Genomic DNA, 18,253 nt, shown 5'->3' with positions numbered 1-18,253 from the left:
CGTGCGTGCGTGCGTGCGTGCGTGCGTGTGTGGAGAGAGGCACTCATGAGGTGAGTGAGTGAGAACAACCAAAAAAATATGGAATCTAGTCTCTTGAGTGACAACATTGAATGGGGTAGTCAATAAAGGAGGATAAAGGTAGTTATGGGCCTAAGAGTATACTCTGCATTTTATGTATAGTAATGTTATAAATATCAGAAATAAGAGTGAGATGAGATTTTGGAATTGGTTGGCACAACCTCACCAAAGGGTAGAGCCAACTATAAGACTTGGTTGACAGCAGAAGATCTAGTTATGCAAAAAGAATGTGAAGGATATAGTATTTTCAGGAAGGACAGAGAATAGAATGGAGAGAGGGGAACTGGCGACAACAACAGATGATTTGCAACCAAAAAAAAGTTGGTGGTCATCAGAAAGATAAATGTGGACAGTAATTCATCTGAAGTAATCTGGTATTATGAGACAAAGGTCAAAATGTACAGTTGATTAATACTATAGGCAAGAGGCACAAGGACAGATGTGAAAGACACATCAGCAAATTGGCACAATAAGTGCTGATCGAGAAGAAAGATCAAATGGTAGTAAGGAAATGGAATTTATTCCTCCTATTAGGGGATAATTTACTTGAAACAGCATGCGATGGAGGGGACTCAAGAGTTTGAACAGATCTTATCATAGGATCAGAAGATATGATCACAAACTTACTTTCTACAACTGATTCAATATCGAACCGTCTTCTTGTATATCCTTTAATGACTAAACTAATGTACAAGTTACTTATTGTTCTGAATGCCATTCACTTTATATATTTTTGTGCTTTCTAACAGTTGCCACTTTTCACAATCTACAAAAAAAAAGTCCTCATTATATTATATACAGATGAATTCTCAACTATATGTCTTAAGATAAAAATTTGGTCATGACAATTTCCATTTGTCTGAACTTAGTCTGTTCTTTCCCAACTCTGTGTTTAGTAATTTTTGTGAGCCTCTTCTGAAATATGCTTGCGCAGATGAAATATCTAATGCTTATATGGATCAACTCAGTAAGGAAATTTTTCTGACATTCCCACATTGTTTTATTTTCCTTTTGAGAGAATGGCACAATCAGTTTTCTTCCAGTCACTTTAGATTTTAACTTCTGACAAAGCCTTTTGAAATACGTAGCAGCTGAAAAATTTTTATACCTCTATCTGATATTTCAGATTAGATATTATCTACTCATGTGGACATGTTTAATGAAAATGAAACAGAGCAAATAATTAAATACCTGTATTCATTTAGATTAGGCTAGTTTTTAAAGCAGCTGCAAAGAAGTATAGTAGTTTTTTCATTTCTTATGGGTAGTATGTTATGGTATGGTCTTCTAGACTTGACTGTCCATAATTGTAGTGGCAAATGAATTTTTTTATGCTATCCCATACTAGTATTAGAAGATCTTCCATTTTATCTATAACTGATATTATCTGGAAATGGAAATGAAAGGGTGGAATGGACAGCAAGCTGTACACAGGTTGTACTTCACTGAAGTCCTGTTATCCTTTCTGAGGTGTCCTCAGATATAGGGAATAATAATGGTTTTACTATAATCTGTATGAAGAGAAGTATTTTGGAAGGTGCATGTGTGAGGGAAATTAAGTGTTTTGTTAATTCTATTGTAATTGTGATTATACCTAAAGATGATGAAGTGGATAATGGAGTGATTAGTTTGATCTAAGGAACATAAAATGTTCCTTTCTAACTACTTAACATCCTTCATAGCACGTCCCTTAGATCAGACTAATCATTTCCTTTCTGTTGCTTGCTATATCCTGACTATAAAGAAAGCCATGAATACATCAACCAAGTCTAAATTAGAACCTGCTTTGTTCCTTTTTAGACTAACAGCATTCTAACCAAGCACTCTTCCTGTTCTGCAACCACACATTGCCATAACCATCTTAATGTGCTTATTTTAGTCTAATTATAACTTTTTAGCATTAGTACTTAAAATACTGAGAAACTTGGGTAAAAATAGTGTCTGATGAAATTTTTTGTTATATGGAAAGTGGGGAGAGGACATGGGGGCATCCATGGATGTTAAATTGATCTGCAATCAAGAAAGGGGTGAGAGCTAGATTTTTCTCCCAGAGAGCAGTGAGTGATTGGAATAATTTGCTTTTAAGGGTAGTGAGTGCATCTAGTATGAATGAATTGAAGGGAAGGCATGATAGCTGGTTTGGGTAATTTATAGCCTCCCTCGATGAGTCCTTGACTCCCTGGGGGGGGGGTCTCAGATAATAATAATAATAATAATAAAATTATGCTTTACATTTAAAAATATAAATAAATAAACACTGAGTCCCTGAGGTTAAAATTATAGCAAGTCATTGGCATATTTCTATTCACGAACAGATTCATAATTACTATTAATCTTGTACAAATCTCTGGTTGAATTATGAATGCATATTGGCTAGTTGTACGCTGTGTCAGCAGATTTAGAATAAAAAATTACCGATGATAATTCCAACAAATGGCCACCAAGGAAATACTACATAGCCAAAACTGAAATGTGACAGAACATGAAGTGATTTAGTAATAATAATAATCCATAATTAGTGAATTACAGATCACAATCATCCTACCATTCTCACTTTACCAATTCAAGAATTTCAAGTACACAAACCTAAAGTTTATCATGATTGGACTGATCAACCAAGAATTTGCTTGTGAAACTCTTAGGCTTTAAGAGATTGGAATTATAAATACACATAATTCTGATAACTGGTCAATGTAAACAAATATACTGCAAATGTGCAAGGTAGCAGGACTTTTTTTATAGTTTAATTTTAATTTGAAACAGTTGTTTTGACTTTCCAAAATGATAAATTTAATAAGAGAAGCCATGTTATAAGCTTACTCACCTGTTAAAATTGCTTTAAATGCTTCTTCAACATTTGTTGAATCAAGAGCAGATGTTTCAATAAATGATAAATGCTGCTGTTCTGAAAGTGCAATGAAAATCATATACTATAATATACTAAAAAGAACATGGTAATCAATAAGGTATTATGAATCTGTTTTTAATATACTTAAATACATAGATTTAAATATAACAGTATTAACATAGCAAATTATATTTGTCAAGAAATTATATTCTTCTTCTTATCCTTTTTTACCCAAGCAAACAAAAGTTTACATGTGAAGTGACATTGTGACTAGACTAATCTTGTACAGAGTGGATAACCTCATATCAAATAGTCCTAGTATTCCATCAATGCACAACACACACTTTTGGACAGGTAATTTTGCCATACATTATAGGGTCACCATCCAGATCAGTTTCAACATTTATTGAGGGTTTTTTCTTTTTTCTGTTTAATTATCCCAAGGTATTATTACACCAGATCATAGAGGTCAAATTCATGTATTTTATAAAACATCTTTTCTGGGTTGTTATAAAGTTCACATTTTAAAAATATTCATATAAGTTAGTAAATGCAGTGGTGATGCTTCCTCGATGTTACAGATTTTTCAGATGGGGAAGACTTTTATGCCACTGCTAAACTTGATTAGTCTTGTGTGGCCGGTCTTGAGGTGAGAAATCATGGTAGTGGCACAGCAATTAAACTTGGAGTGATGGTAGCTCCTCGTTTTTCTGCTGAATAACAGTGGTGAGTCATATCCTGTCACTCTTTTTACATTTTCTTTTTGAGTAGTTTTAAAAAGATCAAAACCTGTGGTATCATTTGATGTTGCAGTCATTTCTGCTACTTCATTTGCAGTTTCATTTCCCTTTAATCCCACATGGGAGGAATCCACTGAAATATTACTTCGGAATCCTTATGTAGTTTGTTTATGTTTTCTGATATGTCTCTAAGTATTTCTTGATGGCTAATGTAGCAGTTCTTAATAGCTTGAAGGGCTACTAAGGAATCTGTGAAAGATATAAATTCCTTTGGGTTTTGTTTATTCAAATGTTGAAGTAATGTGCTAATGGCTATTAATTCTGCATGGTATGAGTTGCATTCTATACAGTTAGTTGTTTTTAGTTCTATATTTTGAGAGCCATAGATGAGTATGCCACTCCCAGAATTGCCATTTGGATTTTTGGAGCCATCTGTGTAGATCTTTATTGAGTCAGATCCATATTTCATTATTTTTTTTGAGAGCTAATGATCTCAAAGTTTCAGGGTTTTCAAGGTTTTTCCCCCCCCCATGTTTTCCTATTTCAAAATTAATAACTATATTTTTCTTGTCTTGATTTGGATGATAGAGTAGGAAATGATTGTGAGACATACAAAAATATTTTGGGAAAATTTGGAGAAAAGAGCAAAGCTAATAATAATGGCAAATATCTGTTGGATTTCTGCTCAGGACATGGACTGGTTATTACTAACACCATGTTCCAACATAAAAATGTGCACAAATTCACATGGAGAGAAGAGGCTAGGAATAAGAAAAGTCTCATTGACTATGTTATTGTTGATAGTGATGTTTTCTCCCTGGTGCAGGACACCAGAGTGTACAGAGGATTTGAAATTGGAAGTGATCACTATTTAGTCTTGAACAGGATAAAATTGAATTTCATATTGAAAAGAATAACATGTAAGAAAGTTTTAAAGCGAATAAAAGTTGAGCAGCTCTCAGATGTAAACTGTAGACTAAAATACAGAAATATTATTGAAAAGAAAATGAAAGAGTTTGAGAACAGGAATCAAACCTTGGAGATTCAGTGGCAAACTCTGAAGGAAACATTGATTGATTCTGCCAGAGAGGCATGTGGTGAGGTTGTGTGCAAAGATAAAAAAATCAGAACTCCCTGGTGGACACAGGAAGTTAAAGAGGCAGTGAAGGAAAAGAAGAAAGCATATCAAAAGTTCCTGGCAAATAAGTCAGCTTTTACTCTTACAGAATACAGAGACAAATGTAAGAAAGCTAAACAGTGTGTAAAACTAGCTAAACAAAAGTCATGGGTGGACTTTGGCAAGAATATAGAAAATAAATATCAAGAAGGTGGGAAAATATTCTGGAGGTTGTTGAAGAAGCTTAGGAATGGAGGAAAGAGTGCTGTAAAAGGAATTAGAGATGATAAAGGTGAAATGAAAACAGGAGAAAAAGATATCCTTGAAGTATGGAGTAATTACTTTGAAAAACTGCTAAATGAAACAAGCAGTGATGACAGCACAGTGATAAAAAACACTGACCAGGCATGCAGTCAGGAATACATATCCATACTTGAAGTAGAAAAAGCCATCAAAGGCTTGAAATGTGGAAAGGCAGCAGGAGTAGATGATATTCGACCAGAAATGCTGAAGTATGGTGGTATAAGAGTCTTACAGTGGCTGCACTGCATAGTTCAGAAAGCCTGGACAGAGGGACGAATTCCCGATGATTGGAGTAGAGCTCTCATAGTACCCATATATAAAAAGGGAAATAAAACTGAATATGAGAATTACAGAGGTATTTCCCTACTGAGTGTTCCTGGCAAGATCTATGCAAGTATACTTGAGAAACGGTTGAGAAGAATTGTGGAAGAAAAGCTTGGTGAAGAACAAGCTGGATTCAGGCCAAATAGAGGCTGTCAGGATCAGATCTTCACTTTACGACAAATAGTCGAGAAAGCATGGGAATATAACAAAGATCTGTATTTAAGTTTTGTCGATTTGGAAAAGGCATATGACAAGGTGCCAAGAGAGAAGCTATTCAATACGCTGCAGTTATATGGTGTCAATGGGGCATTATATCAAGCAATACTTAGTTTTTATTTGAGTTGTGAGTCAGCAGTTAGAATTGAAGGAAGTACAGGAAGATGGTTTAATGTTAAATCTGGTGTGAGACAAGGATGTACATTATCCCCTCTGTTATTCATTATCTATATGGATCACATTATGAAGGAATGTGGTATTAAACCTGATATCAAAATTGGAGATGTTAATGTCAGCTCTTTGCTTTATGCGGATGATGTTATACTTCTAAATAAATCCGCTACAAGTCTGCAAGATTCTCTGACTAAATTGAATAGCTGTTGTAATAGATATGGTATGAAGGTCAGCAATAAAAAGACAAAGACAATGAAAATAGGCAGAATCATTGAAAATGTCAACTGTGTTGTGAATGGAGAACCTGTGGAACAAGTAAAACATTTCAGCTACTTAGGCACAATTTTTACTGAAGATGGTAAACTAAATATAGAAATAGACAACAGAATCAGCAAAGCTGGTATGGTAGGAAGTCAATTGAATAAATTCATATGGAATAAGAAAGAAATTAGTCGGAACACTAAATTAGCTGTATACAAGGCTGTGTTCAAACCAATTTTAACTTATGGATCTGAGAGCTGGGACAGAAGTAAAACACTTGACCAAAGACTAGAGACCACAGATATGAGAGTCCTGAGAAAGATTAGAGGCGTGAACAGATGGCATCAATGGCAATATCATATTAAAAATGAGGATATTAGGAAAGAACTTGACATTGTCAGCATCCAGGAATGCGTTAGCAGAGCTAATCTTAGATGGTATGGTCACTTAAATAGAATGGGAGAGGAAAGATTAGCAAAACAAGTGTTCTCTGCCAGGTTGGCAGGAAAACGACCCAGAGGAAGACCAAGATATAGGTGGATTGATACGGTACAAAGTGCCTTAGATGATAGAAATATAAGATCTGATAATGTTGGAGTCTTGACAAGTAACAGACTGATTTGGAGGAAAATTGTAGATAGGAAGTTAGTAATGATATAATTTTTTCATGTAGTACTGTCATATCCTGTACACCCCTTGAGGGTACATGGCAGGAATTTGATGATGATGATGATGATGATGATGATTTGGATGAAATGCTGTATGTTGGCTATTTTATTTGGACAATCTAAGGGAATTTTATTTTTCATGATTTTATGCACTGTCGATTTTTTCTTTATTCAGTTTGTTGGTTGCCACTTTTTAAAAAGTTCACTTGTTCTATGATGTGGAAGGTTGGCTTTTTTTTTTTCTACAAATTTAGAAAGATTTTCTTGCCACCTAATTTTTAAAGGAACAAGGCTGAATTCGAATTCTGCTATTTTTCCAGGAGTTGTATTTCTTAGTCCACATATGATTCTAGCTGCATTGAATTTTTATAAGCTTGTCTAAACTGGTTTGTGATGTTGGCATCCAAATGGGCAAAGCATATTCTATTATGGGTCAGATAATAGAGGTGTATGTGACTTTTAATGTTTTAGCAACAGATCCCCACTCTCTACCAGAGATACTTTTCATGATATTTAGTCTTCTTCTTGCTCTGACTGCAACACAGTTGATATGCTTATTGAAGCTTAGTGATCGATCCAGAGTAACTCCAAGGTATTTGGGGTTTACATTAAATGTAATTAGTTGATTGTTTAGCTTAATCTTTGGTCTTCACTTTCTGAGGTGGATATTAATGGTAAATACACAAATTTCTGATTTAGTAGGGTTAATTTTGATTTTTTGGTTTTGATAGTATGTGGATAAACTTTGAATGGCTTTGTTTAAGTGACCTTCTGCTGTTTCTAAGTTGTGAGCTGAGAATATTGAGGTCTCATCAGTGGCAGTGCTAGACCCATAAAGATACTCAAATAGAAATCAATTAAGTCATTTTCAACATAGCATTTTGCAAGTAGCAAAATGGTATATCATATTATTAAAATAGCATGAATAAGAGAAAGTTGAATGGTGTTTTTTTTTCACTTGGTTAGAAAGTAAATCATGCTTGACAAGAAATAATATTCTTGTTTTTATCCTTTACCCAAGTGTGAGTAAATAAGTTTGCTCACACTTGTTTATATGACAGGCTTATAACCATTCGTGGATAAATTTCACATAAAAAAAAAGGTGGAAATGTTCATTTTATGCACTTTTGAAGTGCTGTGTGGATGCTATTTTTGAGGTTTCTAAATTCTTTACCAGCAGAATTACAAATGTTTTTCAAATTCAATTAAAACCATCTTGCCCCAAAACATTAATTCAGCACATCAAGTTTACCCTCCTAAAGGCTGTAACTGATAACTGTTACCTATTTTTAAGTTTCTATTGCTATTCTTCCTATTCTATTAAGCTCCTATTCTTAAGAATTATTCTTAATCTGGGTGATGCGAGAACAAGAGGTCATTCCAGGAAACTGTACTGAAAACAGGAAACAGGATCTGAAGAGTCTTCAGATCGGTGGAGGCTTGGAAGCAATACTAATATTTGGATCATTTAAGACAACCAGATGGCAGTTTTTCACATACCAAAAAGAAACCAACACAAGGAGAAATATTGATGCTACATTACACTTTGCTATACCTCAAGTGTGTAAAACAAAAGGCAGTATACACTTGAGGCAAAACATTCACTTTGCTACTAACAAGATATGGAAAATTTATCATTAGGACTACATCACTCCACATGCATCAGCAAAGGTGATAATTTTCAAACATTCTCCCTAAAAAAATAGTGGCAGACATAAAGGTAGACATAAAAAACATCACTTTACCTTATTCTTTCCACAAAAAAAAAGGAAAGTACATGTGCACTTTACAGACCTGACATTCAATGCCAGAAATGGTACGCACCCAGAATTCTTTATGACTGGTCTACCTCAAAATTTTCATCTCCCACTTTACTGCATTCATTTGCTGTATTTATCACTCAGCTAAGGCTAATAATCACTCTGATCTCTTTGATTATTGATCTCTGAAGTTTCATTTTCTGCAAAACCAAAACAATGAAGTAATCATCCTTGAGAATGTTATTGTATGCAACTCAAACTAGCTTATCTTCTCCAAACTCTAGTGACTGAGCTGGAAGAGATGCCAAAGTATTTGCAGTTAGTAATGCTCTATCACAAATTATTCATCTACCAGAATACCTAACAATCTTCATCATTCACCAATACTGCAGATCTTTTCTTAACCAGTATGCTTAATAAATATATTGTAGATGTCAATCACCTTTTGGTAATTCAGACCATAACCTTGTGTATGTTTCCTTTCCTGTAGAAAGACCTTAACCCAGTCAATTTTAGCCTTATGTTTTTCAGTATTATAATGGTACCAGATGGATAATTTCAGTGATTTCTATGGATCTTTTTCATAGTCTGATTGCTGTTTCAACACTCTTAATCGAAACACCTTGCTCAGAATATGTAACAAATAATTCTTGCAGGAATGAGGAATAAATTCCTCCCCATACAGCATGAAAAATCCCAACGACAGCCTAGTTCTCCAATAAGTGTTGAAAACATTCTAATTCAACAGATTAAGTAGCTTAAGTCAAAAACCAATTCACACTCAAGCCTACAATACCCATTAAAAAAAAAAAAAGTTGACTGTAAAAGAATCAAATGTAAGAAACTTACCTACTGTTCAAATGAAACTTGATATTTCTAGTCCCTTGCCAAAGCTATTGGACATCTGTCCTTCCACCTATCTTACATCCATATGGTACTCTTGTAACATCACCCAAAGAAAAGGCTGACCTGCCCGCACCAGTTTTCTCTTAGAACTCACGTATAAACAACCAAGACAAATCATCTCTCATATGAGATGTGATATCAAGAACATGAAGAGTGTGGATATTTAAGGACATGAGGGCCTATATTTTTTATTTTTACTTGGCTTCAAAATGAAGTATGACAGATATTGTGCAAATATTAGTTAGCATTTGGCAAAATCCTTAGGGGCCTCCCTCGATGTTGACAATGTAATAATAACAATAATACCAAAAACAATTCACTGCATGCCTCCTCTCCACTTTTCAGAAACACCAGAAGAATCCTTAACAAACTGGATGACACCTTCTGGTGTTATCTATATTGTTAAGGATTCTTCTGGTGTGTTTTGGACAGAATCCAGAAGGGAATGACGAGGATATAGTCCAGATCTATAGAATTCTCCTTATGAACACAAGTTGAAGATTTATGAAAAGAGGTGGCATGATATATAGAGAGACAGACACAAATTACTTGAAAGGCTTTTGTAGAACTACTGCCTCTCCCTTCTCTAATCTGTTATGGATACAATGGTGGAGGAAGAACTAGGAGGTCATCCTGAAAATTGAGCAAGAGTGTGGATATCAAGGACATGAAGGAATGGATTTTTTGACTTGTACAGTGTGAAATGGGACAGATATTGTGCAAATATTGGTTAGTATTTGGCAAAATGCTAAGGGCTTCTCTTGATGTAGACATTTAAAAATGTTATACTACAGTGAAACTTAATGTCACATGACACATTACGTTCCACATCGCCATTGTATAAATGAATCACAACCTTCCTCACCCCACATGTAGATGATGTATGTAATGGCTTAATAAAGTTTTTAAGTAGTCAAACATATGCATAAATAAAGCATTTATTCATGTCAGAAAAGCAAACAAAAAATGTAGAATAATTTGCTCAAACTAAAAAGTTATACCAATAATTCTGAATAGCTTAGCTTAAGGGAACATGCCAACCAGTCTGGCCAGCAATCTGCATCATTAACAGTTTTTCCATTTCAGCAATAAGATTGTCACATTTACAGATAACTATAAAAATGAATTTAAAGTTATCAGCCATACTTTTCTAAAAAATGGTTACAGCCAAAACACTATTAACAAAATTCTCTACAAGACCTCAATAAAAAACAAAGATGAACCAGACTACAATAAAACTATAACCATTCTGTACATTAATGGGACATCGGATAAAATAAACAGAATACTACAAAAATCTTCTTCTTCTTCCTTTCCAGGCTTATAGGCCAAGCGACCTGTTCCGACTAAATTGACACCCAAAAGGTACCTTTTGGGTGGCAATTTAGAATTTGTTTAGATATTCTGCTTCTATTCATTCTTAGTATGTGTTCTTTCCATTTTTCTCTATAGCAAATAACTGTTTTGTTTAGGGAGGTTGTAATTCCAAGTTTTTTTCTGATTTCGCTGCTTTTCATTTTGTCCATTATTGTGACTCCTTCAGTTCTGCACAGAAATTTCATTTCAGATGATTCAATTCTTCTTTCATCTGCTTTTTTTATTGTCCATATCTCACTGCCATAAAGTAAGGTTGGTTTAGCTACTGTATTGTAGATTCTTATTCGTGTGTGTTTTTGTACATAACTGGGTTTAAAAATGTTATTTATAATGCCTGTTACTTTTAAAAAGTTTGATATCTTTGGTTCTATATCAGCTTCATTTTCATATAACATTGTGCAACCTAAATATTTGAATGTATTTACTTGCTCTATTATTTTGTTGTTTATTACTATTTTGCTTCTTATTGGATTAGCACCTTTGAAGGCTGTGACTTTTGTTTTGTTGGTTGATATTTCCATACCATATGTTTTTATCAGATTATTTAGACTCCATAATGATTTTTGTAGTTCATCTTCATTATTTCCAAGCATTATTTGGTCATCAGCAAAAAGAAGAGTAGCTAATCTGGTGTTATGGTTTATCTTGAATCCTCCTTCATTAGTTATCTTCCATTCTTTTATGATTTTATCTATGTATATATTAAATAAAATTGGTGAGAGAGGGCAACCCTGACGTACTCCTCGATTTATTGGTTGATAGCTTGATGTTGAATTACTGTACTTCAAAGATATTTTATTATCTTGATATATATTATATAAGGCTCTAAAGCAGGTGTTCCCAACCCCATGCCCGCAGGCACCATAGCGCCCGTCGACCATTTTGTGTGTGTCCGCCACTGTTCAACCGTGTGCCGTATAGTTTGAAATAATCACATGCACACACGCAACAATTCATGGCATGCTATATGATGCATGCGTTAATGACACATGACGAGTATTAAACGCATACAATGTAAAGTAGATGCACATTCGAAGTTGTTCATTATCTGTTGCTAGTTATATGCGCATAATTTTAATGGTGTCTTGTACTTAAATTTTTGAAATATTTTGATTTTTAATCCTAAAATGAGTGAATCAAGTAAAAGACAACGAACCTATAATTTTAACACTGACTGGGAGGAAACATATTGTTTCGTTAATTTTAAAGGTAATTGTGTTTGTTTGTTGTGCAATAGTAGCATTGCAATTCCGAAAAAACATAATGTTGAACGTCACTTCCAGACAATGCATGCCACTTTTAATACGAATTATCCACTTAAATCCGAAATAAGAACGGGAAAAAAAATAGATGGTGCCCGTCGCCCTACCGGTATTTTAGAATGTGCTCTAGAAAACAAAAAGGTTGGGAACTCCTGCTCTAAAGAGTTGGTTTGGTATTTCATATTCTTCTAGGATTTCCCATAGTTTTTCTCTGATAATTTTATCAAATGCTTTGGTGTAATCTATAAAAGCTATGTGTGTTTCTCTGTGTTTTTCAATTAATAATTTTAATGTAAATGCAGAGTCTATGCAAGACCTGCCTTTTCTGAATCAATTTTGTTCTTCTATTAATTTTGGGTCTACTATACGTTTAAGTTTATATGCTAAGATTTTTGCATATACTTTATAACAAGTACCAAGTAAGCTGATTCCACGATAATTGTTACAATCAGATTTGTGTCCTTTTTTGTAGATGGGAATAACTATTGCTTTGGTCCAATCTTGTGGGCATTTTCCTTCTTTCCAGATCATATAAAAAAGTTAAGTAACCTGAGTGAGAATTCAAGTCCTGCATATTTGATAAGTTCCAAGTTTATATTGTCTTCTCCTGGAGCCTTTCCTGTTTTGCTTCTGTTAATTCTTCTAGAGTGATGTTTTCCAAGTTATCAGAGATGTTTACAAAGGGTAGTTTTCTGTTTTGAATGTTTTCATCATACCATAGATCTTGGTAGTAATTTTGCCATGTTTCTATTTTAATGGTATTAATATCTGCTTTTTCTCTAGTTTCATTGCTTAGATCTTTGAGGATTTTATATGCATTAGGTCTTTTGAGCATACAGTCTCTCTCTAATTTTGTTACAAAATTGTTCCATCTGTTTCTGTTTATTCTCCTGCATGCTGCTATTGCTTTTTTTCTGCTGTATTCAATTTTTGATTCTATTGTTTTTATATGCTTTTTTCTTTTCTTCAATAATGCATTTAATTTCATCATTCCAGTCCCTAAGGCCTCTTTTTCTTTTTCACTTTTTCTTTGTTCCTAAACTTTCTTTTGCAGCTTTTATTATTATGGTTGTTAGGTTTGAGCATTTTTCTTCTATGTTCTGATTTTGTTTTATACTTGTCATCCAGTTTTTTATTCTTTTTTGGTACAAGTCTTTAATACTATTGTCGTCCAAAAGTCTAACTTTGAAAGATTCAAAATTTCTATTTTCCTTATGCTCTATTGTTGTTTTCCATCTTGGTTCCCATTTTATTTTTCCAATTAAAAGGTAATGATCTGATTCTATTTCAGATCCTCTGTATACTCTTGTATCTATTATAATTTCTGACATTTTGATATCGCTGATTATGTAATCAATAATGCTTCTTGTGTCTCTTGCTTCCCAGGTGTATCTGTGGATGTCTTTATGTTTGAAGAAGGTGTTCATTATTTTAAGGTTATTGCTTATAATAAAATCTCTTAATCTATTTCCATTTCTATTACAATTAAGTTCTCCGATAGGTCCTATGTTTGGTTTATATGGTTTATTGCCAATTCTTGCGTTGAGATCTCCTATTACCAAAATGTGATCCTTAGGATTGGTCTTATTTAATATGTTCTGCAGTTGGATATAGAAGTTTTCTGAGTCCTCCTCTTTTCCTTCTTCAGGTGCATAAGTTCCAATTACTGTCATATAGCCTCTGTCTATTTTAATTCTCATTTCTATTATTCTATCACTCCAAAAGTTGTAATGGATTACACTGTTTCAAGAGATTTATGTAGAAAGATCATTACACCAGATTTAGCTCTCTCTTCTGCTTTTATCCCACTGTACATATAGATATAATTTTCGGTTTCGTCTGTTCCTCTCTGCTTTTTTTTAGATTCTGTAATTACTGCTATTTTTATATTTCTTTCTTCCAGTGCTTGGTCCAGTTCTATGATTTTGTGGTGGATACTTCTCACATTCCAGATGGCTATATTCCAATAGGTGTATTTCTGCTTTTTTTTTTGTTTTCAGTAATTTTCTTCTCGAATCCTTATTCCAAGCCAGTTCGTTACCAAAAAAGTCTGTCCGTTTACTATCTTCATGAGTCTTTTTAGTGGGTTAAAATTTTGACTGAGAGAGTTACTGGCCATCTGCAGTCTAGCTTGGTGATGGGGCTGCCATCTTGAGGCCTTCAAGCTTGGCTTAAGTAGTAGAATAGATTTTTAAAGACAGAGATAGAAATAGAATGACCCATAGCCCTCGATTACTCTAATAGCATTAGGGTCATGAGTTACAAGAGTTGGGCAAGGAATGCCATATAGGAAAGATTAAAGAGCACGGGGGCCTACCTCAAAGAAGAGGGAAGAGAGAGAATAGACTCAGCTAAGGGATCATGGGAAAGCCACTTCCCTTGTTATCAAGATGATAGCTCACCCCCCCATGGCCCTGTTGGTCCACGAGTCCTTATTCAACATATTCGGACCACCCCGCCATATCTGGTGGGCTCCCCTATCCGCCACCCAGGGGATGCGCTCTCTAGGGGTTACAGGGTCTTCCGAGAGTACTACAAAAATACAACCTCAAAGCCACCTTTAAACCTCCTGCAAAATTAAAAAGCTTACTCAACTCATCCAAAGACCCACTCCCTCCGGCTGGCACACCCTGGAGTATACTGTATTTATTGCACCTGTATTTTCGCTTATTAAATTACTTAAGGAATTTACAATGTACAAATGATATAAATTAAAATTAGACTTTAATCTATATTCCAATATTTCGGCAATCACGTTGCCATTTTCACAGGAACTTAGAATAAAGATACATGCACGCATAAAGGAACTTAGAATAAAGATACAGTAACTGAGGACGAAGCAGGAAGCTGTTGTTTCTCCTAACAGTCCTGATGGTGCCCCCTAGCAGGCTATGTAAGTATTCTCAGCCATTGGGCTGAAGGTCTTCTGATGTAAGTCTCCCAAATTTGGAGCAGTCTCATGCAATCAAATTTGTTGAGGTTTGGCATGTTTCTTAGAGCTGAGGCTGATTCCATGAATAGCCTTTCAAAATTGAATTTAGTACGGTGTATAACCATGGCTTTCTTCCACCGTATAATAATGAAAGTAGTATTAACTACTGTAGCACTTTTCATTTCACTAAGAACTTTCTCCTTGTTTTAAGAAACTGTAGTAATAACAGTAGTGCGAGATGTTTAGCCTATCTTAATGTTCGGTACACCATCATTACTAAATGTAATAATTTTAATCTTAATATGTAATCTAACAGGTTTACATATCTTTTCACTGGAAGCATCAGCACACTTACTTTGAATTTTATCTGCTAATTATTAACAATAAAGTAAAATAATAGTTAATAATTCACTGTGAAACACCAAAACATAAAGAGATGGAGCAGATGATGACATCGTAAACAAACAGGTCACGAACACTGCACATCATTGATTTATGGCAGCATCCTACAAATGAGCATTGGTCAAAATTGAAAAATATCGCATGCCCGGATTGTCATAAAGCGAAGCATCATAAAGGTTTTTTCATCATCTTCATCAATCATTCTCTTATCTACATCACCAACTTCACATCCATATCCTGCTGCATTTTATTTATCACAATTCCATACCCTGTGAAAAGCCTTTGCAAAGTCCAGCAGTATCCCACTCTAACCAGTACCTTTATCCAACTTAGCTATCACTATATTATAAAAGGTAAATTACTGAGGCAAAACTTACGCTCCACACAACCATGTTTCCTCCATATAGTATCCTATTCCCATCTACACATTCCTGGATTTTTCCCTTAACTAACTTTTCCAATACCTTGATCACCATTGTTGTTATGCTGATTAGTCAATAATTTGCTACCTAAGTCTTGGACACTCCTATATGCAGTGAAAATATTTTCCTCACTATGTAGTCTGCTGTAGACAGAGAGCAGCATACTGGTGATCATTAATTAATTGGTGGGTGTCCATTTAGTGATGAAGTTAACTGCTAATGAGCTTCACATTATGTTTGAGAATACTGAAATGAGTGCAAGTGGATTTCTCAATCTCCCTTTTTTAGGGATAACTATCCATGTTGTTGGTTATATGCCAGGTGAGTACACAACTAGTATGAGTGCTACAGGTTGGGTGTTAATTCTGTAACAAGACTTTTTTTTTAGCATAAATTGACTAAATATCATCAGGAACAGGAAAGATCTTAATGGTACCTAATAACCAGAATGAAGATGTTTTTTTTTCCCATCTTATGGGTGAAAGATCAGAGGTGGCATGTAGTAGCCAGCGAGTTGTTCCTCAGTCATCTAAACAAGAGATGGCAAAGAATGGTGGCAAGAGGTCAGTCTTATTTCTAGGTGATGATGCAGTTGCACTCTCTGGATGTGAAAGACTGAGTTATGGATAGTTAAAAATTGTGCTTAATAGTCTAAAGAAGGGACCAGAAATCTCAATTGCTATTAGAACAGGAGGTATATTGTTGTTGTTTTTTTTGCATTTGTTGCCATTTAACTAAAAAATGTCACAGGTTGTAAGTGCACAGACACAATTTCTGAACTAATGAATTTAGCATACACTGAGTTTTCATCTTGGAACGCTTTGGCACTTATTTTCAAGACCCAAAGCTTGAATAGTTTTTAGGGATTTTGTGTCAATTTAAATATGTTAACAAGTTAACAAAGATGATAAATAAGTTAAAAAGTTAGGTTAAACAGTTTTGTGTAGAATTAAATAAATTAAAGCTTTAACTTTTTGATGACAGTAACCAAACAATTTCAAGTACTGGAAAGGAAACAACAAAAAAACAATTTTAATATTATAGATACTGAGATCACCTGTTAATTGATCATCATCAAATTCCAGATATGTATTCTCAAGGGGTGTACAAGATACTGTGATAGTAGCGTGAGAAAAGTTTTTTTTATTACTAACTTCATATTGACAATTTTTCCTCTACATTAATCTGTTTTCTGTCAGAACTCCAATCTTACATTTAGTCTGACAGAAAACAGATTAAGGCACTTTTAACAGCACCAATTTACCTATATCTGGGTCTTTATTCAGTCATCTTGGCAAACAACTGCTTTGGTAATCTTTCCTCTCCCATTCTGTTTAAGTGACAATACCACATGAAATTAGATCTACTCACATATTCCTGAATGAAAACAATGTCAAGTTCCTTCTTTGAATCTTCATTTTTAATATAATTCTGCAACCACTCAACTAATTTTTCTCAGAACTCCACATCTGTGCTCTCTAGTCTTTGATCAAGTATTACTTCTAACCCAGCTCTGAAATCTGCAAGTTGAAATTGATTCAAACATTGTCTTGTATATAACTAGTTTGGAATTTTGACTAGCTTCTTTCTTATCCCATATAAATTTCTTCAGCTGACTCCTCCCCATACCAGCATTAATTATTCTGTTGTCCATTTCTATATTTGTCCTTTTGACTGAAAATTGTGCCTAAATAGTTAAAATGTTTCACTTGTTCTATAGGTTTCCACTCAGGATGCAGTGGGAAGTGAGACAGACCTCTGATGTTTCAGTGGTCTGTCTTTTTACTGGTGGTTTTCACCCCATATTTTTAAGCAGATATTCAAATTAGTTAAAGAATCCTGCAAACTTCTACTGGATTTCTTTAAAAGTATAACATCATCTACATAAAGTAAAGAGTTGAGATTAACATCTGCAATCATGATCAAGTTTAATGTCATTTTCTTTCATTATATGATCCACATAATGATGAATTCCAGCAGATAATGTACACCTCAGTCTTACACCAGATTTTACATCAAATCATCTTCTTGTATTTCCTTGAATTCTAACTACTAATTTAAAACTTAAGTATAGACAACATACTGCTGAATATAATGTTCCCTTTAGCACCTTGTTATATGCTTTTCTAGATGTACAAAACTTAAATATAGACACGTTATATTCCCACTGTTTCTCATCTATTTGTTGTAAAGTGAAAATGTGATCCTAACAATCTCTTCATTTGGCCTGAACTCAGCTTGTTCTCTTAAAAGTTTCTCTTCCTAACTTTTTTTTAGCCTCTCAAGTATGTTGCATAAATCTTACCTGGAACATTCGGTATGGGAAATCCTTTTGTAATTCACATATTCAATTTTATTTCCCTTTTTTTTTATAGATTGGTGCTGCAAGCTCTACTTCATCTGGGATTCAACCTTCTGACCAAGCCTCCCAAATTATGCAATGCAGCCACTATAAAACTTTTA

The 18,253-nt window shown here is 34.3% G+C and overlaps 1 protein-coding gene across 1 annotated transcript in view; it reads right to left on the bottom strand.

Moving 5' to 3' along the window:
- Rab11 (RAS oncogene family member Rab11) overlaps positions 1-18,253 on the bottom strand; it is a 152,921-nt gene that overhangs the window by 56,867 nt on the left and 77,801 nt on the right. Inside the window, exon 4 of the mRNA XM_090412835.1 lies at positions 2,903-2,983. Within this exon, the coding sequence (XP_090268961.1) occupies positions 2,903-2,983 (81 nt within the window). The remainder of the gene's footprint in view (positions 1-2,902; positions 2,984-18,253) is intronic.

Source organism: Typopeltis vanoorti, chromosome 23 (genome assembly GCF_054136105.1).
Source record: "Typopeltis vanoorti isolate ZY-2024b chromosome 23, IOZ_Tvanoo_1.0, whole genome shotgun sequence".
Classification (NCBI taxonomy): Eukaryota; Metazoa; Arthropoda; class Arachnida; order Uropygi; family Thelyphonidae; genus Typopeltis; species Typopeltis vanoorti.
The sequence above is the reverse complement of the archived record's forward strand: the minus strand, read 5'-3'. Positions and strand labels throughout refer to the sequence as shown.